Source organism: Brachyhypopomus gauderio, chromosome 20, assembly GCF_052324685.1.
Source record: "Brachyhypopomus gauderio isolate BG-103 chromosome 20, BGAUD_0.2, whole genome shotgun sequence".
NCBI lineage: Eukaryota > Metazoa > Chordata > Actinopteri > Gymnotiformes > Hypopomidae > Brachyhypopomus > Brachyhypopomus gauderio.
In genome coordinates this window covers 10,442,601-10,464,923 of record NC_135230.1, presented here as the reverse complement: position 1 = coordinate 10,464,923, position 22,323 = coordinate 10,442,601, and the positions used below count along the sequence as shown (strand labels likewise).

General features: G+C 45.8%; 1 protein-coding gene across 4 annotated transcripts; it reads left to right on the top strand.

Moving 5' to 3' along the window:
* The first annotated feature begins 1,664 nt into the window (after positions 1-1,664).
* agpat3 (1-acylglycerol-3-phosphate O-acyltransferase 3) lies at positions 1,665-21,602 on the top strand. Of its 4 annotated transcripts, none has more exons than XM_076983341.1 (10): positions 1,665-1,869; positions 9,320-9,382; positions 10,710-10,972; positions 13,657-13,826; positions 15,119-15,280; positions 16,432-16,585; positions 16,684-16,786; positions 17,625-17,700; positions 18,460-18,658; positions 18,834-21,602. In XM_076983341.1, the coding sequence occupies exons 3-10, from the start codon at positions 10,795-10,797 to the stop codon at positions 18,923-18,925; spliced, it is 1,134 nt and encodes a 377-aa protein (XP_076839456.1). In that variant the 5' UTR covers positions 1,665-1,869; positions 9,320-9,382; positions 10,710-10,794; the 3' UTR covers positions 18,926-21,602. The 4 variants fall into 4 exon arrangements, with proteins under 4 accessions (XP_076839456.1, XP_076839458.1, XP_076839457.1 ...); XM_076983343.1 differs by lacking the exon at positions 1,665-1,869 and adding an exon at positions 8,228-8,454; XM_076983342.1 differs by lacking the exons at positions 1,665-1,869; positions 9,320-9,382 and adding an exon at positions 9,498-9,694.
* Positions 21,603-22,323: the final 721 nt, after the last annotated feature.

Genomic DNA, 22,323 nt, shown 5'->3' with positions numbered 1-22,323 from the left:
TGTAGTGTACAAATCCACATTTATAATATAGAAAATGTATGTTATGATGCAATAAAGAGAAAGTGATGATTATATTACATACTTGGAGTGCCACTGAACTAAAGGTACAGATGGCATGAATGTGCTCTGCTGTGTAGGGAAAATCTACACTTATCTGTTTAGCATGAAAAGTCCAAAAAATATCCCCCTTTGTCACAAGGGTGACTGAAGATGAATTTGATAGCTGTGTATTTGGGGTGTGTGTGTGTGTGTGTGTGTGTGTGTGTGTGTGTGTGTGTGTGTGTGTGTGTTGTGGAGAAAAATGAACTCCTAAGATATAATCTAATGTCCGACTATGATAATTAATTAGATCAAATTAATTATTGCACAATATATCATGTCAAAAATCTTTGTAGAGCAGTAGCAATACCTGGGTCATATTACCTCAAGTGGCTTAAATTAATGAAAAGAAAATCTAAAATCAGTAATACAAAACACAAAAAATGAACAGTTCAAAAGAAGGCAATTGAACAGTACAAGTGTCGGTGGTTATCTGAACTCACTAACTGTGAATGGCAACCAATCTCACTGCACCTCCGGCTGGATATTTTTGGATGGTGGACTGCTTTAGGTCAGCAAACACACGGAGACGTGTTGAAGTTCCAGCCACACTGCTTTTATCTGATATCATACCGGCGAAACACCTACTACCAGGAAAACACCTACTTCTGCCCACTGTCTTTGTGGTTTCTCTAGTTTGGAGAGGAATACACCACCCCTGTGGTATCTCAGTGTTCTGGAGTCAGAGACTAATGGTTAGTCTCTAATGGTTGCTGGTGTCATACAAGCTGGTCTGAATAATTCTGAAACTGATGTCCTGGGTTTTCCACACGTCTAGTATTTGATATGATAAACAAATATGTCAAATAACCACTGTTTACAATTGTGATGAGCAGAAAAACATCTCAGAACATACAACAATTTAAACTTGTGGCTCTGGCAACAGGACCACGCTTATTTCGGCTCCTGTCAGTTAAGAACAGTAGGTTATAGTGGACATGATCTCATGAGAACTGAACAGTTGAAAACTGGAACAGAATTTGATAAACATCATGAATCCATAGCCCCATCCTGCTTTGTGTCAAATGTTCAGTCTGGTGGTTGTGGTGCAAAGTTGGGAAACGTCCACTAACACACTGGGTCCACTAATACCAACTGAGCATCGATTGAATGAGTACTGACTAAGTACTGACCATTGTTGCTCCTGTGCATCCAGTTAACTGGTTTCACCTCCCAGTTGAAATAATATTTCAGTTGTACTAATTATTAATATGTAATAGTATGCTTGTTAATATATCAGATGTACTGATGATGAATACATAATTACATTATATAGAGAAGAAAATGGAATACATAGCTGAAGCATGTTTAGTCATAGAAAAAAATGTATGGGTTTCCCAAAAGCGTCATAAAACAAAGTTAATCTTTAAAAGTCATACTGAGCATTATACTGAACACTCTCTCTGTCGTTTTATATGATCTCAACACTGATTATGTTCATAAACAAGGCCCAGCACATTGAACTCGCATATTACAAGTTCGTCTCATTTATTGACAGCCGTCAGTGGGTGCAAAAGCTAAACAGGACGGAAGCCGGAACTGTTTATCGTCGTGTGTGTTTCCAGTCGAACGGAAAGGGTGACGGGACAGGAAGCGCGAAGACTCCGATTACGATGGCGACGAGCTGCTCGCCGCTAACGGACAAAGAGTGAACGCTCAGCCCAACGGCGCGGCCCGTCACTCGGTTGTTTTTTGGCACATGCTGTTCGTCGCTGGGAACAGGGAAGCGCGGAAGTTGGGCTCGGTCCCGCCGATGACAGCCTGAGACGGGTATTTGGTGGCTATTTGTGACCTTAGCTGGAGGGTCTCGTCCTAACGCGGTGTGTCTACATCAGTCCCGACACAAGCGCGTTCACGACGCGCGTGTCCGCGGCTCGCCCGACGTAGCGGGTGCAGCTGTTATTGTGTGATGTGTTATTATTGTTGTTATTATCACTATATGTTTTGAATCGGTGTTATAAGCGAGTCTCAGATGTGTGTAGTCCGTGTGGTTCAGCCCTGGCGAGGTGCCCGTGATGGTGGTGCGATGGCGGGGTTACTAGAGTACAGACCTACGGGCGGTCCTCGTCTCGCTTCATCACACCCGGGGCACTTAGGATCACACGTGGGCTCGTCTCTGAATTAAACAGTGTTCGTTTCGCTAAAGTGACTTGCGTCGTATTGCAACGAAATATCTTTTATGCGTGCTGTCTAAAGAGCTTTGTGTGAAGATATTGCACATGCGACAGGCGCAGGTTCCTGTCTCCATATGCGGCTGGGTACATACATCACCCCATATCACTTCACCTAATCGTACTGCTCAACATCTTAGCAGCGCCAGTCAGTTGGTCTTTTGATCCATTCTAATGGAGTGTGCATGGTTTCTCAAATGCACACACGTGTGTGTGTGTGTGTGTGGCCTCTTCCTTTTTTCCACCCAGTTTGTTTTTTTAGGCTGTGGTACCAACCGTGTTTGCCTTACCGATCCGGTGATGTAGCCTGTCAGATTTAGATAATGAGGTATATAATCTCTCATTAATCCCTCATTACTCAGATAAGCGTGTACCAAGTTCTGTCTCAATTTAGTGTTACAGTGTCTGGAATACCTAAGTGTTCTTTAATGCAAATTGTATTTGCTGAAAAAAAACCTGAAATGCTCTATGTGGTTTAGGGCCCTGTGATTTACAGAGAGAGAGAGAGATACAGCAGGTATTCACTGGTTTCAATGAGTAAACTAAGTCCTACCTAAGTTATTACAAAAGCTGCATTTTACTATTAACCTTGAACAATTTCCCTGCATGTTGCTGTATGCTCAAATTGATATGTAAGCACAAAATGTTAATCTATTTAGAGGTTTCCTATGTTGTTTTGACAGCCTCTGATTGATTTCATGTTCCCACGTGACATTTTTATAACCTTACATGTAAAATGAGTTTTTAATGGCGTTGTCACAAATTGTTATAAAAAGGCATGGGGTGTGAGAACTGCTTGGCTAAATGCTGTCATTACCAGGTCGTACAGCTGAATGCAGCAAAATTGGACAGTGTGGTCTCTGCCATTATCGCCAGGTGTTGTATGGAAATCCAGCGCTTTTCTCAGGGAATCTTACATGGATGTGTTAAGACAAAATCTCAGAGATCCCAAGGTCTCATTTAGGAGTGGACCTGTTAAATCATGGATCAAATACCTGCACAATGTGTTACTGCATAATAAGTAACTTACACAGTTACCTAGAGTTTGTCATGCCACATTAGTTAACTTGTGATTGGGGAATGGTTAAAAGAACCTTGTTTGTCTCAGCATTAAAGTAGAAGATTTGTTTTGCCCTCTGAAGTGTCCAGGGCCCATAGTGAATCTGTTCCCAGACATTTTGTCTCTTTGTGAATGATATGTCTTATTTAAGTGTAGCAACTGCAACTAATCAATGTTTTTGTCAGATACTGGCTAAGCTCTCAGAGATACATAGAAGTTAGATGATGTAAGCAAAATAAATAAACGCCCCATGTTGTCTGTACACCTTCAAGAGCATCCTGAATCATTTGCACATGTCCTCATTCCTGGAGCCTCCCGCCTCTGCCTGTGTTCAGAGAGAGACCAACAAACAGATCATCTGGGTTCACTATTCCAGGAAAAGGTATTCCTGTAGGTAGTCTCAACGACAGTATTAAGCTATTAATCCTTATTATTTATTTTCATCTGAGACTAAAATTAATGTGTGGTCCAAAAAACAGTATTTCGGGATAGGTGTAGGTTTGATTGAGCAGTGGTCCGCTGTACAGTGAGATGTTGGACATGTCCATCGTCCTCCTGGACCAGTTGTCCCTCACATCATGGACACAGCCACCTGTGATGCTAAGCTAACTGGCTGAAGGTGGTTTCTCAGAGATGAAAGGATGTTTTTCAGGAAAGAGCCACGACTATTTCACAGATTTGGAGATGAGAAGTGCTAGCGTGGTTATATTTGATGGTATTTATTAAATGACACGTAATTACATGGCTAGTTACGGCTGTAACTCCGTCAGGTTAGCCCGCAGTGCTAACCCAACACGGTTGAGTGGTAAGACCTCCACACCAAGAGACCGTGTTGGGCTCCGTTCTGTTTCACTGAGGTAAAATATATATTGTGTTTTATGTTTTTACATGAGTCGCTTTAGATAACGTTAGCTTAGCAAGACTCTGACAACTTTTAAAACATTACAGTGTTCGTAAAAGCGGAAACTAATTGTCGAGGCTTCCAATACAGATGCAAAACATTGTAAAATGTATGAAATTGAGCTCTTAGACATTTCTAAGAAAACAAATTAATTTAGGATTTTTTCAAAAAATATTTTCGTGTAATTTGCCTAATAGGAACTGTACACGGGAGCCCACTCGTGTGGTCCTCTGTCCCCTCTCCGGGTTTACAGATAACGGATCCTCGCGTTGGCTTTCTAGCGCAGTTCCGCTGAATTGATAAAGCATTAAGAGGGGTGTGTGTGTGTGTGTGTGTGTGTGTGTGTGTGTATCAGAGTAGTACACGAGGCGAGAAAACAAGAGAGTAACACAGAGAGAGCACGGAGCGCTCTTGCCCTCCAGTTCATATTGTTTGCTTTGGTCAGCAGTCTAATGTGTAGTGTATAGTGTAGTAGTGTAGTGTATAGTGTAGTGTAGTGTAGTGTAGTGGCCCAGTTCTGCCTGCACCACTTCCCTATGGTTGATGCTGGACTGGGTATACGGTCCGTGGGGTCACAGGTGTGCTGTGAGGGGCTGTAGTACAGGTAATGATCACATTCATAACCAATACATTTTTCTGTCACTACTACCACCCTCGTTTGTGAATAACCTCAGTAGCTTGGGTTAGTTGCTGAACTACTTGCAGTGGCCCGCCCTCACAGGCCAGGCTCCGCCCTCACAGGCCAGGCTCCGCCCCTTTAGCTCCTCCCCTCAGGTTGACATAAATAGGATACGACTTATCCAGGGTGCTGCTTCAGCGCACTAATCCCCCCCCCCCCCATCTAATCCTGTGGGGATTAGGGTACACGGCATCTCCACGTCTCCTTCAGAAGGCTTCCCCCTCGTCCAGCGCACATTCTGCGGCCGTTTCTTCTTCGCTAACGAGGCGTTGGCTGGGTGGACTGTAAGGAGCGGAGTTGGCGTTTTGCGACGACAGCTAGTCGGGGATCGGGCGGGTTCTGTCGCACAGCCCAGAAGATCTGTCCCCTCACATTGTGCTGATGGGACAGCTTGGAGCGTTGCCTTTGCCTCGTGTGTATGGGATGCTGATTAGTTCCTGCTGTTGTCATCATAATCACGGCCTCTCCCAGTCCGATTAGCAGCAGAAAGACTTGTTTGCCAGGCAGGCACTGAGGAACTCTTTCGGGAGGACAGCTTGCAGACTTTATGCCTCTATAAAAAATATTGCAAACTAAAAAAATATATAGCAAACTTTTTCTTCAGCATCTTTTTTTTTTTCTTTTTGGAGTTCGTAATCGTTTTATTTTTGTTTGTTTGTTTTTGAGAACAGAAAAAAAAAACAGTTGACCAGTCCTCTGTCATTCCTCTTCATTTTGCATTGAGCTGGTGTGGGTGGCCGCTCAAGCCCACCGTGAGGATGCAGAACCAGGGAGTCGTGCTGGTCTTTACTGGGATCTGTGGGGCGCTGGTGGTCATGGCTGTGGCCTACTATGCATACTGGTAGGTGGTCAGTGGAACGGCACTACAGACAGTACAGACAGATGCTGGAGTTTGTGCTCCTGAGGCTCAACTCAAAGGGGACTGTTTCTGCTCTCCTGTAGAAGGGAGTCACTCTGATGCCAGCTGAGCTTCTGGGTCTAAATCAGCATCATTTAGACTGTATTGATTATTAAGAGGACGTGGCAAGTGGATAAAGGCGGTGTCCTGTGTTTTATTTAAATTTTATGCTAAGTGGTTTTGTAGCTTTTTGAGTGGATAAAGGCGGCGTCCTGTGTTTTATTTAAATTTTATGCTAAGTGGTTTTGTAGCTTTTTGAGTGGATAAAGGCGGCGTCCTGTGTTTTATTTAAATTTTATGCTAAGTGGTTTTGTAGCTTTTTGAGCCTGGCTTGTGTTTTTGACGCCTGCCCGGCAGTTTTGGCTCCCAGAGTGGCTGGACTTTGTAAAGAGTTGCAGGTTATTCTCTCCTTCTCTCTCTCTCTCTTTCTTTCTCTCTCTTTTTCTCTCACTCTCTTTCTCTCACTCTCTCCCTCCTAACCAATAGTTCCATGTTAATAACAAGGCTCCAGTGTTGGTGCAGATATTAGAGGCCGTGCTGTGTACAGGCTGTTTTCTATACAATGTCATAGTTCAGCTCTTTAGCAATGGTTGTCGATTACGTGATCCATGAAGGGAAAACGTGTTAGGCCAGTCTGTTGTTTTTCCTATGTAAACTTTGATATTTTAATTGATTTATTATTGGTTTATGAGGGTGTGGGTAGGGTAAAACCATGACCTATTTTTCAGCAGAGGAACCCTGTGAGAACTGAACAAATGGGACCAGCTGTGGACTGGGCTGTCTGTACATTTGGTGTGACCTTTGACCCATTCTGGGTGTGTGTGTGTGTGGGGGGGCAGAGTTTCTCCTCTCGCCAGCAGTGACACAGAAAGCTGCAAATGTGTAGAGCGAGTAGCGTGTGTGTGTGTGTTGGCACGGTGTAACCAGTCAGGACGCTAAGGATGTGTGCTTGTGGCCTTCACTAGCATTTGAATGGGCAGTTGTATAAACACAAGGTAGGTACTTGGTAGATGGTATTTGCTAAACTATTGTGTTTTGTACAAGGATAGTTGATTAACTGAATTACTAAAAACGTGATTTAGAAGAATAGTTATTGAAGAATAAGAATTGATTGTATAAACAATGTTTTCAAGATTTCTAATATTTACTTGCTTTTCATGCATTTTTTTCAACTTGTTCTATTAATTCAGGTGCAAGAGAAATAATAAGTTGTAATTAGTTATTTACAACTAATTAATTAGTTATGTAATTATTTTAGTAGGTTTTGGTATGAATTTTAAATACACTTGTGGTTATATTAATTTAAATTATAATCTCAGTACTACTTATAACAATTGCAAATGTTTTCCTCTTTCAGCCTTTGTCATGTGTTTACAACCACTAACATATTCACAGTATTATGGCACGTCATGAGATAAGGTGATGGATAAGATAATGGGATAATGTGATGAGATTAATGAGTGTAGTAGGGCTCCGTGGGTCTGTGTGCTGGCCTGGTTGTCTGTGCCCACGTGTGGTGGTATGAAGCTGCAGTGTCAGAGATCTCTTCCCCTGGAGCGTGAGACTTCGGGGGGCGTGGAGAGAGAGAGTGAAGCCCGTAAACGCATGAAAGACAGAAAGAGCTTGAGTCTCATATTTCTAGAGCACTCCGCTTGTGCTTGGGACAGCTCATACGTCTGTGGGGATCGGGTGATCTCTGATGCACTCCACCAACACACACACACACACACACACACACACACACACACACACACACACACACACACACACACACAAATATGGGTGGTGAGGTCTGGCATGTCTCTCACTCACACTCAACCTCTGCCCCACTTCTCTTTGTTGTGCATTCACTCCACTCTGCTGATGAACGCCTCTGCCTCACGCACACACACACACACACACACACACACACACACACACACACACACACACACACACTGGCTTAAGCAGATCTCCCTCTCGGCCAGTCCACCCTATCAGCTCCCGTTTGCCTGAGCGAGCCACAGGGTCTGGAGTGTCACGGGAGCAGCAAGGGAGGAACCCGACACCTCCCTGTGTGTGTGTGTGTGTGTGTGTGTGTGTGTGTGTGTGTGTGTGTGTGTGTGTGTGTGTGTGTGTGTGTGTGTGGATGGGGGGGTGGAAGAGAGAGGGAGTGAATGAGACACTCCTCTTCACTCGACGCTCCTGGAGTGTTAATTCAGCGAGTCGAGTTGGGTCTGTTTATCTGGAGCACGGGGAACAGGGAGTGTGAGGTCGGCTTTGTTTCCTTTTCTCCAAAGTGCTGAGTGTGAAGTGAGGCGTGGTCACCATGGCAGTGTTAGTGCAGTGGGGGGCGTGGTCACCACGGCAGTGTTAGTGCAGTGGGGGGCGTGGTCACCATGGCAGTGTTAGTGCAGTGGGGGGTGTGGTCACCACGGCAATGTTAGTGCAGTGGGGGGCGTGGTCACCACGGCAGTGTTAGTGCAGTGGGGGGCGTGGTCACCACGGCAGTGTTAGTGCAGTGAGGGCCAGACATGGCTTACTGAAACACCAAGTGACAGGTGTAGTGCTAAACAGGCAGAAGAACCCCTAATACCCCATGATGAACCCCTAATACCCCATGAAGAACCCCTAAATTCAGCAACCAGATTATCCCACCTGAATCTGGTAGGTTATGTGTTTCTATTCATCAGCGCTGCATCAGTGTGAAGTCAGGAACGAACTTAAATTTTTTTGTTACTGTACTTTGTTACTGTGTTAAGTGAAACACTTTTAATATCATACTAAAGGATGAACTTTGACCTCATGTCCGTGCCCAGAGGTGGCTGAGAACAGTGTGAAAGTGTCGTTAAAAGTGGCACAATGTGCTTTGCAACCATTTTTGTTGCAGGCTTCGTGGCTGAAGGTCAGAGAGTCGGTGGGCTGCTCAGACACAGTCATGGGCTTCAGCGGTCGGTCCGCCACACGTGCACCACGCAGCGTGAAAGGGGGAGGGGCTTGGGGGGTGTAGTGTTGGCGCTGTCTCAACTGGGTGAAAGTTCATATGCATATGTGTGTAAGAAGAGAGGGAGGGAGGGAGAGAAGGAGGGAGGGAGGGAGAGAGCAGCATAAAATTGGGGCTGTGGTCCTCACCTGCAGCCAGGTAAAGACTGTGTTGTCTTGGCTCTCTTGGATTTCCTGGTCAATTGGAGCCCTTGTGCATGGCTGAGGCTCCGCCCCTCCAGCACTGACAAGTCCAGCAGTGGGGCGGGGCCTGTGGTGTGGGGCGGGGCCTGTGGAGAGGGGCAGGGTCCGTGGCCGTAGGGGGCCGGACGTCTCCAGGGGGCGTCACAGCATGCCTGAGGTCTGGGCGTGTTAAAAATAGGCGGCGGCATATCTGCTCTTACACACACACACACACACACACACACTTATCACAGCTTGAATGAGCCGCAAGGGGAACTAGTAGGGGCAGGCTGCAGAGAAATGTACCTACAGTGAACGTTCTGTCCTCTCATTTCCATATCTCTCTCTCTCTCTCTCTCTCTCTCAGGTCAGTGGTATTGAGTGAGGGGCCGTGCAGAAGGGGCCTGTAGGAGGAGAAGAGCCGACTGTGGTAAGTCTCATGCGTCAGCGTTGCCCCCCCCCCCCCCCCCCCCACTGTTGCCCCAAGGCCACACCCCCACAGACACATCTTGTGCCTAACTAAGTGTACATGCTTCAAAGAGCAGTCTTTCCAGCCGGTGGTTTCACGAGCTCCCAGTCTCTCTACCGTTCAACAGCGGTTATTATTGGAACCAAGGACACGTCCTCGGCTGAGACACAATGGACATGAACAGCAGGAGCGGTGGCGTAGTGCACTGATTCATACGCTACCTGTGAGCGTTTCAGCTGTCCTTACAGATGTCCGTTTTATCTGGAAAGTGTGGTGAGAGGATTGAATCCTATTTGTCACAGGAGAAGGATGTACAGAGACAAAAGAGGGACAAAAGAAGCATTTAATAAAACAAATTAAATATTTGTACAAAATTATAAGAATTAGTATTTTTTAAAGGTTTAAAAGTATTATTTAAAAGGTTTTACATATAATAGTGTTAATATGATAAAAATAACAATATGAGAGTATGTAAAAAAAAAAAAAAGAAAGAAATATAATAACAGTATGTTAGTTATACAGTTATTACCATTGTGGCTTGTGCTGAAAACCTTTCTTTGTTTCTAGCTGGGAGTATACTTTATGGGTTCCAGAACCTCTTTACTTTATGGGTTCCAGAACCTCGTTCCAGAACCTCTTTACTTTATGGGTTCCAGAACCTCTTTACTTTGGTGTAAATGCACAGAGCGGTTCAGAAATGAGGTGCACAAGCTAGAACAGGACACATTCCACATTGGTTGAAAAGGGCTGGGTATACATTCTCAGCACTCTTGAACAGTGTATCTGCTGGTTTTGATATGTGGTTAACGTAGTTCTTTTTGCCTTAGATTTGTAACCAGTGGTGTGCGATATTGACAAAAAGTAAGATAAATTATCTAGAATTTCCTCTGTGAATATAAGCAGATATTTTGTGTCCTTCAGAAGCAGACAGTTTAAAATGATGGTGTCACTCTGCTTTGTCCAACTGGGTATGTGACCTGAAACATACCCAGTTGAAATTTCCTTCTACGGGAAATTGAAGTGAATGTCTGAACTGAATGTTTACCATCTTAAATACAATATCAGTGCTGTTACACTCCCCTCTTCCAGGTGTTATCATGACCCGTAACTGAACACATTACACTCCTCATGTTCCCCACGTTGATTTGATCATTGTAGTTCAGAGCTACTGAGCATGTCAGGGTACTGTCACAGAAAATTACAAATTTGCAAACACACACACACTCCCTCTCGTTCACACACACTCTCACTCTCACACACACACACACTCTCTCTCTCTCTCTGCCAGGTGTGTGTGTGTGTGAGTGTGTGTGTGTGTGTGCGCGCTCGTGTGAGTGTGTGTGTGTGTGTGTGTGTGTGTGGGCACATCCGTCATGGGTGTGTTGGCCTGGCTCAAGAGCCAGTTCATCCTGCAGCTCCTCATTGGGTTTGTGTTCGTGGTCAGCGGTCTGATCATCAACTTCATCCAGCTCTGCACCTGTGCGCTCTGGCCCTTCAACAAGCAGCTATACCGCAGGGTCAACACTCGCCTGTCCTACTCACTATGGAGCCGTGAGTATCGGGGGCGGGGCTTTGAGAGGGCGGGGCTTCGTCTTGTGGGCGTGGACCTGCCTGTGTGCACTGGATTTGTTTGTTTGAACAACTGGTAACAAAGTGTCACGTTTCTTTTGTCTCACAGAAAGTTTTACTTATTATAAGTATATATTATAAATAAGGCTGTTATTGTAATTAAAATATGTACAAACCTGCTTCTTTGTACAGGTTTATTGTACCATAGATGTCCTCCATTTCCAGACTATACATCAGTGTTTTGTTCAGCAAATACATTTAAAGAGGAGTGCGGCTTTGTTTAGGATACTGTAGTTCTGGTGCGGCTTTGTTTAGGATACTGTAGTTCTGGTGCGGCTTTGTTTAGGATACTGTAGTTCTGGTGCTGATCAAAATGTGCTGATCAAAAAACAACAAGAAAGACATAAAGCAAGGTGGAAATGTGACTAGTGATACTGTAACAAGAAGTGATTGAAATGTGACTAGGGATACTGTAACAGGAAGTGATTGAAATGTGACTTTAGGAATACTGTAACAGGAAGTGATTGAAACGTGACTTTAGGAATACTGTAACAGGAAGTGATTGAAATGTGACTAGGGATACTGTAACAGGAAGTGATTGAAACGTGTCTTTAGTGATACTGTAATAGGAAGTGATTGAAACGTGACTAGGGATACTGTAACAGGAAGTGATTGAAACGTGACCTTAGGAATACTGTAACAGGAAGTGATTGAAACGTGTCTTTAGTGATACTGTAACAGGAAGTGATTGAAACGTGTCTTTAGTGATACTGTAACAGGAAGTGATTGAAATGTGACTAGGAATACTGTAACAGGAAGTGATTGAAACATGTCTTTAGTGATACTGTAACAGGAAGTGATTGAAATGTGACTAGGGATACTGTAACAGGAAGTGATTGAAACGTGTCTTCAGTGATACTGTAACAGGAAGTGATTGAAACGTGACTAGGGATACTGTAACAGGAAGTGATTGAAACGTGACTAGGAATACTGTAACAGGAAGTGATTGAAACGTGACTTTAGGAATACTGTAACAGGAAGTGATTGAAACGTGTAGTGATACTGTAACAGGAAGTGATTGAAACGTGACTAGAGATACTGTAACAGGAAGTGATTGAAACGTGACCTTAGGAATACTGTAACAGGAAGTGATTGAAATGTGACTAGGGATACTGTAACAGGAAGTGATTGAAACGTGACTTTAGTGACACTGTAACAGGAAGTGACTGAAACATGACTAGGGATACTGTAACAGGAAGTGACTGAAACTTGACTAGGGATACTGTAACAGGAAGTGATTGAAACGTGACTTGTATCAGTTGAGACAGGAGTGCGTGTTTATTTTGGGCAGATCCATTCCCCTTGTCCTTCATACGGCCCATGGTCAGGTAACCGTTCCACAGAAAACATAGCAAAACGTGGAGATACAAATTGAAACAGTGGTTTGTTGTAATCATATCTGACAGTACCAGGAAGACGAGAGGTGTGTGAGTACACCGAGCAAACACACAGATCAGGGGCAATATCTGTGATCCACATTCCAGAGAGAAAATATCACCGGAATGGATGTGCAAGGTCGAAGGTCAGCTGCAACCAAACTTAGCAGTGTGATGAACTGCGTTGTAGCACACAGACTGTGCCAAACATGCAGACTGCCCTCCGACACACCGCTTACAGCTGCTAGCTGCTTCCTGTACTAATGCAGCTATGACATGAGCTCCCAAACCGTTTGTTTCACACGCCAAACTCCTCACGGGACTCACCAGGTCGCCTCCTCCTTTCACCGGGTTCCAACCGCATCCCTACGGTTCTCTTACCCAACTGCCCCGCCACTCACATATCCTGCTTATTCGGCCCTCACGACTCAACCACGTTTAGGGGAGCTGCCAGTCTTGCTAATGTCTGAGCTCTGAAGTTGCCCCAACATGTCTTACAGTTCGCATGGTGTCTGCTGGCATGACTCGTGCCTTCCTGGGAGGGTTTAGAAGAGGGTTTCTACTTCCTGGGAGAAGTTGCCTGCGTTTACAGCTGCAGGCTGAGTGGTCGAGGGGAGAGATCACATGACACAGTGCCAGGTTGCTTTAGCATGCTCACTTCTGGGTTTGGGTTGCCAGTTAGGACAACGCATATCCCTCACAGAAAAATAGAAGTGCCACTTTGATTCGTATCACTTTGAAATCGGGGCATTGACAGGAGACATTGGGAATGGAAAGGGTTAAAAACGGGGACAGTCTGGAAGGTTGGGTGGTGTGATGTTTGGTGAAAACCCCCAGATGTACGTGTGGGTTTGTTGTCACGAGCCCTGGTGTCATGGTTACCCCTCGTTGCACTGCGGCGTGGCCGATGATGGTGAGTTGTGTGTAGTGTTTAGTGTCAGTGGTGTACAGTACAGCGGGTTCTTTGTTCATTCACCACAGAGAAAGGTCAAGAGAAAGTGCTGCAGGTTGTGATATGCAGGAATAAGAGAGAATATATCAGAGAAGAAGTCAGATGGGAAATGGAGTCAAAGAAATGATCAAAATATTTAGATTCACTATGCATCTCATGCATTTTTTTTTGCATGTGATAAAATTGATAACCAGGCCATGTTTTAGGCCATGAAGCTGATGAATCTGAGGTTATCTCTACGAATGGTCTGTGACTCTCACTCTGTGGTTCTTCCCCAGAGCTGGTGATGTTGCTGGAGTGGTGGTCGGGCACAGACTGCACACTGTACACTGACCAGGCCACAGTGGACATGTTTGGCAAAGAACACGTCATCATCACCCTCAACCACAACTTTGAAATTGACTTCCTGTGTGGCTGGACCATGTGTGAACGTTACGGAGTGTTGGGGGTGAGTACACTGGACTGTGTGAGTGTTACGGTGTGTTGGGGGTGAGTACACTGGACTGTGTGTGAACGTTACGGAGTGTTGGGGGTGAGTACACTGGACTGTGTGAGTGTTACGGTGTGTTGGGGGTGAGTACACTGGACTGTGTGTGAATGTTACGGAGTGTTGGGGGTGAGTACACTGGACCGTGTGAGTGTTACGGAGTGTTGGGGGTGAGTACTCTGGACCGTGTGAGTGTTACGGAGTGTTGGGGGTGAGTACACTGGGCCGTGTGTGAGTGTTGCAGTGTGTTGGGGGTGAGTACTCTGGACCGTGTGAGTGTTACGGTGTGTTGGGGGGGGTACACTGGACCGTGTGAGTGTTACGGCGTGTTGGGGGTGAGTACACTGGACCATGTGTGTGTGTTACGGAGTGTTGGGGGTGAGTACACTGGACCATGTGTGTGTGTTACGGAGTGTTGGGGGTGAGTACACTGGACCATGTGTGTGTGTTACGGAGTGTTGGGGGTGAGTACACTGGACCGTGTGTGAGTGTTGCAGTGTGTTGGGGGTGAGTACTCTGGACCGTGTGAGTGTTACGGTGTGTTGGGGGGGGTACACTGGACCGTGTGAGTGTTACGGCGTGTTGGGGGTGAGTACACTGGACCGTGTGTGTTGGGGGTGAGTACTCTGGACCGTGTGAGTGTTATGGTGTGTTGGGGGTGAGTAGACTGGACCGTGTGAGTGTTACGGAGTGTTGGGGGTGAGTACACTGGACCGTGTGAGTGTTACGGAGTGTTGGGGGTGAGTACACTGGACCGTGTGAGTGTTACGGAGTGTTGGGGGTGAGTGTGCTGGACCGTGTGTGCGTGATATTTTCACTTTTCAGCGCACTGCTTAAATTTGTGGGTAGATCTTACTTTGTTTAAATTTGAGGGTGGATCTTACTATGATTAATTTTGAGAATAGATCTTGCTCTGATTAACCACCATAAGCCTCGACATGGTTAAGTGGTTTATCCTGCCTTACTGATTATAGAAGTAAGCTTATCTCCAATCAGTAGTTCAGTATTGTCATGACCATTTCATTTACAGATTTCCAAAGCAATATGAAAACAAGAGAAGTCAACATTTATAATAACAGCTATATGCTGTTAATATTTAATATGAGATTAACCTCTATTTGTTTGTCTCTGTCTCTCTGTCTTCTCTGTCTGGATCTCTGCCTGTCTGTCTCTCTCTCCCTCTCTCTCTCGCTCTCTCTCTCTCTCTCTCTCTCTCTCTCTCTCTCTCTCATCCTTGTGTCTTCCTCTCCCAGAGCTCTAAGGTGCTGGCGAAGCGAGAGCTGCTGAAAGTGCCTCTGATTGGCTGGACCTGGTACTTCCTGGAGATTGTGTTCTGCAAGAGGAAGTGGGAGGAGGACCGGGAGACTGTGTTCAACGGGCTGCACCAGCTCAGGGACTATCCTGAATACATGTGGGTGAGTCACATCAGCTCAGGGACTATCCTGAATACATGTGGGTGAGTCACATCAGCTCAGGGACTATCCTGAATACATGTGGGTGAGTCACACCAGCTCAGGGACTATCCTGAATACATGTGGGTGAGTCACACCAGCTCAGGGACTATCCTGAATACATGTGGGTGAGTCACACCAGCTCAGGGACTATCCTGAATACATGTGGGTGAGTCACACCAGCTCAGGGACTATCCTGAATACATGTGGGTGAGTCACACCAGCTCAGGGACTATCCTGAATACATGTGGGTGAGTCACACCAGCTCAGGGACTATCCTGAATACATGTGGGTGAGTCACACCAGCTCAGGGACTATCCTGAATACATGTGGGTGAGTCACATCAGCTCAGGGACTATCCTGAATACATGTGGGTGAGTCACACCAGCTCAGGGACTATCCTGAATACATGTGGGTGAGTCACATCAGCTCAGGGACTATCCTGAATACATGTGGGTGAGTCACATCAGCTCAGGGACTATCCTGAATACATGTGGGTGAGTCACACCAGCTCAGGGACTATCCTGAATACATGTGGGTGAGTCACACCAGCTCAGGGACTATCCTGAATACATGTGGGTGAGTCACACCAGCTCAGGGACTATCCTGAATACATGTGGGTGAGTCACACCAGCTCAGGGACTATCCTGAATACATGTGGGTGAGTCACACCAGCTCAGGGACTATCCTGAATACATGTGGGTGAGTCACACCATAATACCACTTACCAGGGTAATCGGACAGGAGACCTGCATGAATATTTGCTGATGGATGAAACTGTCAAAATTATATATATTTTTTAATTGTCTAAATAGCCTGAATGACTGTATTTTGGCTTTTGACCCCCTCGTTTTGATAATTCCATCGGTGATCGTTCAGCTTTTCAGTAGTATGGAGCATCTTCATTAGATTCAGTACTGCAGTGCTGTTACGGGGATGATGGGGCGTCTGTGGAAGAACTACGAGATTACAGAGCTGTTGGATTACACCACAGCGCCGTGGCAACAGCTGCAGATGAGTGTTGATTGTGTGTGTGTGTGTGTGTGTGTGTGTGTGTGTGTGTGTGTGTGTGTGTGTGTGTGTGTGTGTGTGTGTGTGTGTGTGTGTTCCCACAGTTCTTGCTGTACTGTGAGGGGACGCGGTTCACAGAGAAGAAACACCAGATCAGTATGCAGGTGGCGGAGGACAAGGGCTTACCCAAGCTGAAACACCACCTACTGCCTCGCACCAAGGGCTTCACCACCACCATGCAGTGTCTGAAGGGCACAGGTCAGACCCCACACACACACACACACACACACACACACACACACGTTGATTCATGTCACGTGGGCCCTGACCCCGTCACCCTCACTCTCGGTCCTCAGTGAAAGCCGTGTACGACGTCACGCTGAACTTCCGAGACAAAGAGGTCCCCACGCTGCTGGGGATTATCAGCGGCAAGACGTACCAAGCGGACATGTGTGTGCGGTTAGTACCCTCCCTTCAGAACAGGTGTGTGTGTGTGTGTGTGTGTGTGTGTGTGTGTGTGTGTGTGTGAGGAACCACGGTAGCGTCCTACTCCACTGCTTAACTTGGCAGAGATCATGCCCACTGCAGGCAAACTCCAAGCTAAGAACTCCCGTAGGGGAGGCGGGAGGAGCGCTAAACGGAGGGAAACACCGCCACGGTGGCCACGGTGGGAATGACGCCCTGTGAATTGCTGTTGGCTTGTGGTAATGAGTTGAATTGCCACTTCTACGATAGTGGCGGTGAAGTTCTGTAAGAGTGTGCACAAACAGTTTTTACAGATGAATTAATGTCTGAAAGGAATAAGAAAAATGAACAATGAACACCTCATAATCACCGTTCTACAAGCCTCACCAACTTTATGAAGAAGTGAATAAATATATAAATTAAGATGCATCATTAATAGGTGGACTTTCAGTATCCTGTACGTTTGTGTCCCCCTTCTACTGATACCTAAAATGAGCAAACCAGCACACACGCCCCCTACAGCACAACAGCTGATACTGCACTCCTGCAGAAATGAGCAGCCCCCAGTCAGTGGGCTATATGGAGCAGGACTTTACATGCAGAGACAGGGTTGGTATCTCACACTTGGAGACAGGATCAGTATTTTACATTTTAAAGAGAAGTCTTGCGCCCTTGGTGTCTTAGACATGATGTTCTACACAATTAGTAACTCTGCCTGCAGCATTATACTAACGCGTATCCGACGCCACCAATACTGACGGCTTTGTGGAGTAATGCTGCCCCCTAGTGGCGTGGAGCACTGACGTTTGCCCTTTGTTGTCCCGTCTGACAGCCGTTTCCCAGTGGAGGAGATCCCCGACGATGAGAGGGAGTGTGCTGACTGGCTTCACAAGCTCTACCAGGAGAAGGTCAGTCTAAGAGACGGATTTTAATCGCTTTAGTTCGTTATCCAGCTGATCTTTTAACAATGGGCCTGTGCAAGTTAATGCTTTAACACGTGCAGTTGGCTTAGTGTACTACATAAGCTCATATTTACAATCCCTTTAAATTAAACGTCCCTGTTCATGTCGCTTGCCGCTCCTCGTGCCTTTTGGGGTCTGGCGGCCACCGTAGGGTTAAGCCCCACTCTGCGGTACCTATGCTGGGTGCTTCTGCGCACGATACACACCGCATTCCTAAACAGACTTGTGGTCTGCTCCGTCAGGAATGATTGCTCAACGCTTGCAAACCCAGCCCTGCTGGTGCTGAACGGGCCAGTGTCTGTCAGCTGCTCACAAGCTGAAATACAGACACGTTTGGCTCTAACAGAGTTCAGAAGTTCTTGAAACGAAGACCGTGTCTTTGGGAAGGACGGGGGTCGTTTGCACCAGTCAGGTCCACCTCTGTCCCAGTTCTGCTGTTGGAAAGAAACCAGTCACAACCAGAACAGTACTGATGGACTTAATTTGTTATTTGAAAGTACTGCTTAATTTTAACTTTATAATAAATTCATAATAATTGCATGATTGATTTGTTGTTACATACAACAAAATCAGGGCAGATTGAGGGGACATGTGTGTCCTGATGGTGCGGGTCTGTCCCCTGGACCCACGTGTCCTGATGGTGCGGGTCTGTCCCCTGGACCCACGTGTCCTGATGGTGCGTGTCTGTCCCGCTGTGTTTGGCAGGACGCACTGCAGGATCTCTACGAGAAGGAGGGCCGTTTCCCCGGACAAGCCATCAAGCCCAAGCGGCGTTTGTGGACGTTGCTGAACTTCCTGTTCTGGGCCACGCTGCTCCTGTCGCCGCTCATTAACTTCGCCTGGGACGTCTTCATCAGCGGCTCACCCCTCCTCATCATCGCCTTCATGCTCTTCCTCGTTATTGGTGAGCACCTTAAAAAATGTGTGTGTATATAGTGTGTGTAGCGTACTGCAAGTGAGACTGTAGTGTACACGTGAGTGGGAGGAACCAAGGACCCGTTTGGGCTGTTAAGACCCTAAATGATTGTGAAAGGCTGCTGTGTTTGTGATTTAAATCTTCGTTTCTCTCCCCTCACCAGCGTCTGTAGCTGTGCGTCGCCTCATCGGTGTGACAGAAGTGGATAAAACTGGCTCCAGCTACGGCAACACGGAAGCCAAGAAGGAGAAGTAGACACTTAGTGCTGGTCCATCCGCCCATGGCCACGTTGCAGGAGCTACGTTGGGGTTGCTCGCCTGTGTAGTCATTCTCCTTTTTAACAATTAAAAAAAATCTGAAAATAATAATATTAATAGTTAAAAAAATCATGGCAATGAAGCACGTGAGGTTTGGGAAATAGTTATATAATAAATTTATAAGATAGAGTTACGTATTAATTTTGACGATTGTTGAGAAAAAAGGTGTGACGAGGAAGAAAAAAAACACACACACACCAATGTGAGGCCTGGACCAGTAACATGGCACTGAATGGGTGACTGGCAGCTTGCCCCGCCCCTCTTTAGCTCCGCCCCATCACTAGATAAAGACCCAGCCTCCTCAGGGGTCTCTACACAGCCACATAGTTTGAATTTGTACATTTCAGCCACTTCCTGTAGTCGGGTACTGACCACTTCCTGTCGCAGATGCTGGAGTTCCTGTCCGTCAGTGTATGTGTTCCCCCGCTGAGGCGTGTGCCTGTTGTTCCTCTCCCCGGCTCCTCCCACCCTCTACTCCCTGACTCCTCCCACCCTCTACTCTCCGCCTCTGATGGACTTCTAGAGATGCTACAACGTCCCCGTCCTCCATTTTCCCAGATTTTGAGAAACACATTTCACATTCTTGGACTGAAAATTGTTTGGCGACAACATGGCGTCTGTGGTCGCTTCATCTGGGCCAGCCAAGCCCAGGTGACCGTCCTGATGAGTTAGTCAGGTGACGTTGGCACACCGAGATAAAGTCTTTGGTCTCTCTTTGTTACTGATGTAGTCAGTAAGAACTGATATGTGAAGATAGGTGAACAGCAGGTTTGTTGATTAACACGTCGTGTTGATATTTGAACGTAATAAGACGTCATCAGTAGCAAGCAGGTCTGTCCAGTGACTCATTTTTTTGTTGCATTGTGGGTAGTGTAGTGCAAAAAGACAGGTGACCGAGAGGTTCACTCTTGTTCACGATTATGCTAATTCGTTCTCGGTCAAGGTCACATGGTTTATGTAAACAGAACCTCATTCAATTATTCCTGACATGACTGAATGACTAAATGAATAAGATTAGATCATTACGGTTACTGTTGATTACTTGAAGATGGTTAGTGTAGAACACCTGTGATGGGGTTTGTGTGTATGTGTGTGTGTGTGTACAGCTACACTATGTGAAAACGTTTTCTAACAGCAGTATGTAGGTAGATGAGGTTGGTTTGGGGACACCACAGGACCCAGAGGATAATTGCAAAACTTCAAATTCAATTACAAAACAAATTCAAGCCAGTTCCCATGATTGTCTTTTTGGCTGTACTGAGTTGTAAATAAGTTTGAGGTGGTTCTCCTGGGTGTAGACGGGTCTCCAGTAACTGTTTCCAGTAGGCATGTAGCAATAGCAGGCAGGGCTGCTGGAGGAAAATTAAAATGTCATGGATTTAGCATAGTGGTTTTGTCACTCACATACATGCCATCTCTTCTCACGCCCCCTGGTGGACTCTCACAGTCTAAACAGCCAGGAACGTTCACATGCACATGATATAATTACCCAAAGGTTGTTTCTATATTTTGTTTTGTTTTTTTTTTTTTTTTGCATGTGTTTTAATACGGCACAAGTTTTTAAAGTCGAGGTTACAGAGGACTATGCTATATAACTGGGTTCGTGGGCTAGCAAGATCCTTTTTATTTAAGTTGGCTGAACAGAGTCTCAACAGGTTGGCCGTCATGCTACCTGGAACTGAAGCGGTTAGCTAGTTCATCAGTGCCACTTGGTTTCTCCGTTGTTTTTGGGAGGGTCTGTTTGTTTGTCCAGATCTGTATGATCCTTAAGGGACTAGTGCAGCTGCTTTGTTTGGTGTGTGCTTATAGGGAGATATAGAGAGCCCTTTAATCCTCTGTGCTAAAGGATATGTTAGGGTCTCAGAGACTAAAGGGAGCTTTGAGCCATGCAAGTTTTGTTGAGGTATCTATGCATCATCTGTTGTCTTTTACTCTGTGCATATTAGCATAAGCTGTGTGCTGATTCACATGTAGTACGCACAGTTTCATGCCAGTGACCCGTGCAGATACGTGACCCCCTGCAGCTGCGTGACCCGTGTAGATCCGTGACCCAGCAGCATCGCAGGCTGCAGTTGGTCGTGAAGGTCACAGTTAGTTTTTTGAAATGCATGTCATGCTTTGCACCACTTCTACCCCTGAAGGAGGGATATCGGACCTATAAGAGCCTTGAGAATTAGGAGTTAGAGTGTGGGGAAGTTAGGTGGGAAGTGTATGCTAATGTGTTTTGTTTGTTTGTTTTTTTTCTTTACTTTTTTAAGCACTGACTGACATTCTTTTGCATCATATTCCAGGTGTTTACTCTTGAAGACTCCAGGATTAAAATGCTGGTTTAGGGTCGTGTCATCCCTTTTTGCGCCGACTAAACTCTCAATGAGTAAAACGGGCCAAGAATCGGCCGTTTTACTGTGAGAGGCTTTGTGAATACAGCCTCTCATAAGTTGACTGTGAGGGCTTGTGCGTGAGAATAAATATTTTAAAAGGAGTGTTTCTCACAGGGATTTCTGTAGTGTGTATGTTGTAACACCCTCCTTAAATTGTTTTACGGGAGAGTAACTGTCAATGGAAATTGCATATAAATATTTCAATAATAGTCCATTAAAAGCACTACAACATTTTCTCCTTTTTTTGTATTATCTACCAAACCAATTAAATAATTCAGTACGTGATAGATAAGGTTGTGGTTTCAATTTATTTAAGAAAAGGGTATTGTCATCTTTGTGTATAGTTATAATAATGGACTCCTCATATTTACCTGAGCTCCTCACCTGTCAGGACTGCAAAAGTTCACCACACTACGGAATGGGCGAACCTTTATCCGAATGGCGTAGTGCGCATGTGCGCTGTTTTAAGTCGCTGCATGACGTCGTTCAGCTTAAGGTTATGGTTTTATATAACGTCACGAACCTGACGCTCGATATGGGGTCAGGTGATGCCAGCACGTCGCGAGAGCAATAAATCTACGTTAGCCAACTTCTTGACTGGCGGACAAGGAGCGTGTCGTGCTGAGATGATCAGCTGGCCTGATATTATTCTACACATCAGAATATTAGAAGAAGCCTACAATAAACTTTTCCGGCTTTTCCACGAGGACGTGGCACAAGTAGTTTCACTTGTTCGCTGGACAGGTGTGGGGACTGGAGAATGGGACACCGCTCCCTCAGGTACCAGATAGAAGCTCTGGCGCTTCTCCGCGAACTGGACGAGCCCAGTGAAGTTCTGACTGGTTCTGACGGTGCCGATCACCTGTGCGAGGGTTTCACCGCTCAGACTCCACGCAGACCGCGGACTGTTGCAGAGAGGGCCAGAGAAAGTATGTTCTTACGTTTAGTAAAAATA